The following is an 8028-nucleotide window of genomic DNA, read 5'->3' as shown; positions in this document are numbered from 1 at the left end:
GATAGAGGGGGAGGGAGACAGGCAGATAGAGAGGGAGGGAGACAGGCAGATAGAGGGGGAGGGAGACAGGCAGATATATGGGGAGGGAGACAGATATATGGGGGGGGGGGGGGGGAGACAGGCGAACGGAGGGTCGGTTCCTGTAAAAAATGTGTGTTTGACTAAAAACAGGAGTGATTGTCAACAGGCATTTGGGGAGCTGGTGACTGACAGAACTCTGGCAGAGAGTGTGTGTGCCACCTTACCTGTCCTGTATCCTGTATTGTTGAGGTAGACGGCGAAGGAGCGTGGTTCATGCTGGGCCTGCCAGGACGGCGAAGAACAGTTCTCGTTGTTGGTGTAGGTGTTGTGGTTGTGAACGTACTTCCCAGTCAGCATGGACGAGCGTGACGGACAGCACATGGGCGTGCTCACAAAGGCATTGGTGAACGAGGTGCCTCCATCTTCCATTATCTTACGAGTCTTATTCATCACCTGAAGAGAGCCTAGCGGGGAGGAGGAACGAGGAGAAGGGAGAAATGAGGAAAGAAAGACGTTAAAAGACGAACAGCAAGTTGAACAGTTATCCAGAAACATTTCCGTGTGTCGCTGACGCCAATCATCACAGACTGCGGTCTTATAGACTTAACAGTGACCCATGTAACTAAACTACAATTGACACAGTTCAGACTGTTCTGGACCGCCTGGCTTTTACATGGTTCCGTTTGTAGATCTTCCTTCATGACTTCTTAACCTGCTGCTCTGTAGTGACGGACAGTGTGGGAGATGGATTTTTGTCAGAGGAGGAGGATTGCAACATTGCATTTCCCTGTGGGGAAACACTGCTGTCAAACTAGGATTGGAGCTTTTCGCATCCCATCCTATTTTGTCAGAGTAATAAGTAACCATAATCCATTACACAAACACTGTCCACCGCTCCACAAGGCCAGATGGCCCCTCTGTCTGCTTGCGCTTATGTCTGGGAGACAGAAAGAGCGAGAGAGAGGTGAGGATGCTCTCAGTCCCAGAACAGTAGATAGCAGGGCCAAACATGCACCCTGTAGATTACAACACTGATCCACAGAGCACCTTATAGTGGTAGTGACCAATACAAGACCACCACTATAGTCCCAGACTTCCTTAGGACAGACCGAGAGATGTACACTAGGAACCAAATGGAAGGAAACGGGCAGAAAGAGTGAGGGTCCTACCTGAATTTGTCCAGTAAAAATGCTTGTTCTCATTTTCTGTTGCAAAACGTTTTGCTACAGTGTGCACTAATGAGTACAACCCAGATTCATACAGCTATGGCGGCTCTTACAAAATACAGCAGACCTCCAGGGGATCAGCATGACAGTCTTACCAAGCTCCGTGTCCTGATCGTCGGTTATGATGAGGATGATGTTGGGCCTAATGTTCCTGCGGTCCCTCTGGATGCGTCCCCTCAGGCCTCCCTGGGCTCTGGTGGTGCTGAATGCTGAACAGCCCTGGTCCCAACCCAGGGACAGCAGGCCCAGCCAGGACACACACACCAGCAGCATGGCGGAGGGAGGAAACCCACTGGAGCTCTCACTTCTGAGGAGAGAGGGAGACAGACACACACAGAGAGAGAGAGACAGAGAGGCAGAGACACAAAGAGAGAGAGAGAGAGAGAGAGAGAGAGAGAGACCGAGAGAGAGACCGAGAGAGAGACCGAGTGAGAGACAAGAGAAAGAGAGACACGGAGAGAGAGACACGAACAGAGAGACACGGACAGAGAGAGAGAGCGAGAGAGCGAGAGAGAGAGAGAAAGGAGAAGGAGGAGTTAGTCGAGATGCAGTATTTACTGACACACTGTTGACAACATGTAATTAAAGAGAGAAAACGAGAGAGAGAGAGCAACAATGAGAGTGAAAGTGAGACAGTAACGTATACTGAGTGCCCAAACATTAGGAACACCTTACTAATATTGCATACTGCTTTTGCCCTCAGAACAGCCTCAATTCATCAGGGCATGGACACTTCAAGGTGTTGAAAGCGTACCACCCACAGGGATGCTGGCCCATGTCTCCTACCCTTCATCTACACTGATTGAAGTGGATTTCACAAGTGACGTCAATAAGGGATCATAGCTTTCACTTGGATTCACCTGGTCAGCCTGTCTCGGAAAGAGCAGGTGTTCCTGATGTTTTGTACACTCAGTGTGGATAGAAAGAATAAGAGTGAGTGAGGAAAAAGTGGTTTACTACTGCCTTATCAAAATGGTAGTAAACCAGTCTGTTCTCTTTCCAGAATACAGTCAACAACCGTCCCAGATTCACCGCTACATTTAAACATATTTACTTCCCAGAAGTTACATCCATCTGCTCACAAATCATACCCCAACTCCACTATGTCTGTGTCCCAAAGGGCACCCTACTCCCTACGTACTGCACTCTCCTTTTGACCAGAGCCCTATGGGAAGTAGTAGGGGAAAAGGGAGCCATTTTGATGTGCAGACTACAGTGCATTCGGAAAGTATTCAGACCCCTTTCCACACCTGTCTATATAAAGACCCAACGTTGACAGTGCATGTCAGAGCAAAAATCAAGCCATAAGGTTGAAGGTATTGTCCATAGAGCTCCGAGACTGGATTGTGTCGAGGCACAGATCCTGGGAAGGGTACCCAAAAAATTTCTGCAGCATTGAAGGTCCGCAAGAATACAGTGGCCTCCATCATTCTTAAATGGAAAAGGTTTGGCCAAACGCCCGATCATACTGAGCAATCGTGGGAGAACCTCCCAGAAGGACAACCATCTCTGCAGCACTCCACCAATCAGGCCTTTATGGTAGAGTGGCCAAATGGAAGCCACTCCTCAGTAAAAGGCACATGACTGCCCTAAAGGACTCTCAGACCATGAGAAACAAGATTCTCTGGTCTGATGAAACCAAGATTGAACTCTTTGGCCTGAATGCCAAGTGTCAAGTCTGGAGGAAACCTGGCACCATCCCTACGGTGAAGCATGGTGGTGGCAGCATCATGCTCTGGGGAGGTTTTTCAGCTGCAGGGACTGGGAGACTAGTCAGGATCGAGGGAAAGATGAAGGGAACAAAGTACAGTGAGATCCTTGATGAAATCCTGCTCCAGAGCACTCAGGACCTCAGACTGGGGCGAAGGTTCACCTTCCAACAGACAACAACCCTTAGCACACAGCCAAGACAATGCAGGAGTGGCTTCGGGACAAGTCTCTGAAAGCCAGAGCCCAGACTTGAATCCGATCAAACGTCTCTAGAGAGACCTGAAAATAGCTGTGCAGCGACGCTCCCCTTCCAACCTGACAGAGCTTGAGAGGATCTGAAGAGAAGAATGGGAGAAACTCCCCAAATACAGGTGTGCCAAGTTTGTAGCGCCATTGCGCAAGAAGACTCAAGGCTGCAATTGCTGCCAAAGGTGCTTCAACAAAGTACTGAGTAAAGGGTCTGAATACTTATGCAAACATGATATTTCAGATTTAAATGTGTAATACATTTGCAAAAATGGTCTAGGGCACTGCATCGCACTGCTAGCTGTGCCACCAGAGACTCTGGGTTCGTGCCCAGGCTCTGTCGCAGCCGGCCGCGACAGGGAGGTCCGAAATTGGGGGTAAAATTTAAAAAATATATTTTTTTAAATAAATGAAATATATATTTTAGAGTAAGGCATAAAATAGTGAGGTAACAAAATATGTTAAAGGCAATGGATCTGAATACTTTCAAAATGCACTGTATTGTTCAACAAACAGACCAGAAGACCATCCTGAGTTAGCCACTCCAAACGTTGAAAAACTTTACTATGAATGAGTCCCGAATGGCACTCCCTATATAGTGCACTACTTTTGACTAGAGCCCTATGAGCCCTGGTCAAAAGTAGTGCAATATAAAGGGAATGAGGTACCATTTGGGACAGCCTATAACAGTTCCAGCATGTGCTGTGTGTTCAGTGAAATACTCAACCCTGGACATGAACACAAACGACAGACACTGACCGATCTTAAGGCAACTATTAGAGAGAGAACTAGAGAGCGAGCTCACCTGAGTTGACATCATCAGTTTTATAATGTCATCTTGTTCTTAATCCCTTCATATCCTTTCACGAGAAAACACATCCAGTTTAGAGGCCTGAATCTGTTTCTCTCCCTGTGTTGATCAACTATCACACATCAACCAACCTCTCTCTCTCTCTCTCTCTCTCTCTCTCTCTCTCTCTCTCTCTCTCTCTCTCTCTCTCTCTCTCTCTCTCTCTCTCTCTCTCTCTCTCTCTCTCTCTCTCTCTCTCTCTCTCTCTCTCTCTCTCTCTCTCTCTCTCTCTCTCTCTCTCTCTCTCTCTCTCTCTCTCTCTCTCTCTCTCTCTCTCTCCTCCAATGCCTTCCCGCAGGCCCCAGCCTGAACCAATCACAGCCCTTCCTCCCACCTGTCAGTCAACAGACACCCCAAGCGTGACAGGGGAGGGTGGGGAGGTAGGGGAGGGTGGGTGGGTGGGTGGGTGGGTGGGGAGGTAGTGGGGGGGAGGTGTACAGGGAATAGGGTGCCATTTGTGATGTCACTGTCGATTATAACCACAGTATAAATAACCACTGGCTTATTGCCTTTTCTACATTTACCACGATCAGAAAGACGCCAAGGAGTCTCTGAAGCTTTGGAAAGACGGTGATTTATGGTCCGCTGGTGTTGATAGAACTTTCCATCTGGTATGTTTGTCACATGCTTCGTAAAACAACAAGTGTGGACTAACAGTGAAAAGCTTACTTACGGGCCTTTCCCAACAATGCAAAGAGAAATGTTTTAAATACAGTGAAAAGCTTACTTACGGGCCTTTCCCAACAATGCAAAGAGAAATGTTTTAAATACAGTGAAAAGCTTACTTACGGGACTTTCCCAACAATGCAAAAAGAAATGTTTTAAATACAGTGAAAAGCTTACTTACGGGCCTTTCCCAACAATGAAAAGAGAAATGTTTTAAATACAGTGAAAAGCTTACTTACGGGACTTTCCCAACAATGAAAAGAGAAATGTTTTAAATACAGTGAAAAGCTTACTTACGGGCCTTTCCCAACAATGCAAAGAGAAATGTTTTAAATACAGTGAAAAGCTTACTTACGGGACTTTCCCAACAATGAAAAGAGAAATGTTTTAAATACAGTGAAAAGCTTACTTACGGGCCTTTCCCAACAATGCAAAGAGAAATGTTTTAAATACAGTGAAAAGCTTACTTACGGGCCTTTCCCAACAATGAAAAGAGAAATGTTTTAAATACAGTGAAAAGCTTACTTACGGGCCTTTCCCAACAATGCAAAGAGAAATGTTTTAAATACAGTGAAAAGCTTACTTACGGGCCTTTCCCAACAATGCAAAGAGAAATGTTTTAAATACAGTGAAAAGCTTACTTACGGGCCTTTCCCAACAATGCAAAGAGAAATGTTTTAAATACATTGTATTGTACGTTAATATGACTTAATAGACCGGTTTTAAACTGGAGACATAACTTACTGTTTGGTTAAGAGTAAACTGTATGTTGAATGGTGAGTAAGTTCAAGTTGAAAAACGATCCTATATGCTCCCTTAATGCTGATCATGAAGGAAAACACACAAATATATTGGTATGCAGCCTTTAATTCAGCCATTGCTCCCTCTTTACTCCTTGGAGAAAGCCCTAGTGCTATGTTGGGAACTGGCTCTGGGCCTGTTTACTAAAGTTGAGAGGCACAGAGGGAGGGACAAAGGCAGTGACACCCACTGGGGTTTTGGCCCAGAAAGGAGGGTCTCTCCATGAGGGAGGGCCAGGCTCAGGTGTGGTAGAGCCACTATTTTGTTCCAGCTCATTAGGTCAGAATGAAGATCAGTATGGTGCCACTCAGCAAAATGGCTGTCCAGAAGGTCTCCTGTCACTGTGAGATGATGGAGCTGCTATTACAATGTCCTGGTTGTCATGGTCCACCTTCCTTACTCATACCCTCAGGCCAAGCTGAGGGCTGTATTACTCCTGGGATTGGATTTTACAGTAGTTTACCCACTCTTTCTGTAGTCAACCCATCAATGTCTACCTTCTCCACCATTCCACATCCAACGCATCTTCTTTCCTTCCTAATCAGCAATAAGAGAGATTGTCAAAGTTGAAAACCTACTCTATCTGACCACTGTGTTTCGTCATAGCTAGCTAGCGTCTGTCGGCCCAAAGCAGACATCACAGATATACTGAAGCATTCACATATCTGTCTGTCAGAACAGATGGTCACCAAATCATGTTAGCCTAAATCTCTGTTTTTGGTTCCCTCTAAACATAATCTTTGTTAACCATGCCCTATTCCCTACATAGTGCACAACTTTTGACCAGTGCCCTTGTCAAAAGTAGTGCCAAAATAGCGATTAGGATGCCATTTGGGATGTAACCTGTATCTGCATAACTGTGTTGGTCATTGGTTTTCCATCTGCTTGTCTCCCCATAGAGATGTGTAATGGTAATAAGCAGCTCTTAGCATGCATCCCAAATGGCACCCTATTCTCTATAACGTGCACTACTTTTGACCAGGGCCCATAGTGCACTATGCAGGGAATAAGGTGCCATTTGGGACGTAAATCTCAGATGGAGCAGTAAGAGCTTTTTTGGAGAGTATTTTGGACAGGCATTGTCCGGGACAGCCTGTCCAGACATCCTCACAGCCCTGTACAAACACTGGCACTGTTTAGAACCTCAGCCCTCAGGCAGGGATTGGCAGGGGACACACACACACACACACGTAGGCGAAAACACAGACGTGTACATACACAAGACACGCCAGATGCTATTTCTTATTTTTCTTTTTTTCTTTTTTCTTTGTATTTATTTAATGTTTACGTCAGTTAATTTAGTAAATACTTTCTTCACACTTGTTTTTTTCTTCTTAAAACTGCATTGTTGGTTAAGGGCCTGTAAGTAAGCATTTCACTGTAAGGTCTACACTTGTTGTATTCGGCACAATTTGATTTGATGTTAGAAACACTAGATTACCGGGGGAAAAAAACACCCTACTCACACACGCATGATGAAGCCCACTTAACTCCTTACACTGTCACTGGAAGACTCTAAACAACCCAACAAGAGGCTATACTCAAAGGGTCCGTCTAATGCTCGCACTCAACCCACATTCACACCGCATCCCAAATCAAATGGCACCCTATTCCCCATGTAGTGCACTACTTTTAACCAGGACCCATAAGCTGCCCCAGAGGGCTCTGGTCAAAATAGGTGTGCTATATAAAGACCAGGGTGCCATTTGGGAAGCATCATCAATTAGCCACGCCAATGATCCGTAGCAATGGTCTTTTCATGGGACTTCTTGAGGAATGAAGAAGCTGAGAGGCAGATAAAGAGTGTCATTGTGTGACATGCCACGCTAACAGCCCCGAATCGCCACATTCTCCTTACAACTGGAATTACCGCGCTAATACAATGCTATAAAACTTGATCATGGGACGGGGGAGCACATTGACACTGTGCTGAGGCAGCTGTCTTCAAAGCCAGTGTCCCAAATGGCACCCCAAATGGCATTCCCTATAAAAGGCACTACTTTTGACCAGGACCCATAGGGCTGTGATCAAATGTAGTGCAGTATATAGAGAATAGGGGGCCGTTTGGGACAGACAGGAGGGTTCCATCTGTCACCTTCCTCTCCCTTTAACTCAATTGAACATGATTCACTGTTAATTTGACCTGATTTGGTTCACTTTTCTACTGACTTTTTACCTTCAGAGAACAAAGGTCAACTTCAGTTCTCATTGGGACACAGGAAATGGAAGAATATGTTACGCACTCAATATATTACGCATTCAAGTGAAGTTCCAGCAATGATGCCCACTCATCTACGAGACCCCTAAACACACACACCTTGAACTTTAACCTCTGACAACCAGATTCCAGCCCCTGACAGTAGCGATGTCCTCACATTCCTATGACACCATGGGAGATGAGAGAAAGAGAGAGCAGGGGTAGCCTTGCTGTAGACCCAGGAACAATGGAGGCTTATCTCATAGCAGAGATAATTGACTACACTACCTTCAGAAAGTATTCAGACCCCT

The 8028-nt window shown here is 45.8% G+C and overlaps 1 protein-coding gene across 5 annotated transcripts in view; it reads right to left on the bottom strand.

Moving 5' to 3' along the window:
* The window catches only part of LOC139367102 (sulfatase 1), a 72653-nt gene that overhangs the window by 41836 nt on the left and 22789 nt on the right, over positions 1 to 8028 (bottom strand). For 3 of the 5 annotated variants that reach the window (XM_071105145.1, XM_071105146.1, XM_071105148.1), the window contains exons 1-2: positions 1343 to 1556; positions 246 to 485 (exon numbers count right to left, since the gene is read on the bottom strand). In XM_071105145.1, coding sequence (XP_070961246.1) covers positions 246 to 485; positions 1343 to 1520 — 418 coding nt within the window. In that variant the 5' untranslated portion in view covers positions 1521 to 1556. Of the gene's footprint in view, positions 1 to 245; positions 486 to 1342; positions 1557 to 8028 lie in introns of those variants that run through there. The other 2 variants (XM_071105150.1, XM_071105147.1) reach the window with 1 other exon arrangement.

This window comes from Oncorhynchus clarkii, chromosome 15 (genome assembly GCF_045791955.1).
Source record: "Oncorhynchus clarkii lewisi isolate Uvic-CL-2024 chromosome 15, UVic_Ocla_1.0, whole genome shotgun sequence".
NCBI classification, from domain to species: domain Eukaryota; kingdom Metazoa; phylum Chordata; class Actinopteri; order Salmoniformes; family Salmonidae; genus Oncorhynchus; species Oncorhynchus clarkii.
The sequence above is the reverse complement of the archived record's forward strand: the minus strand, read 5'-3'. Positions and strand labels throughout refer to the sequence as shown.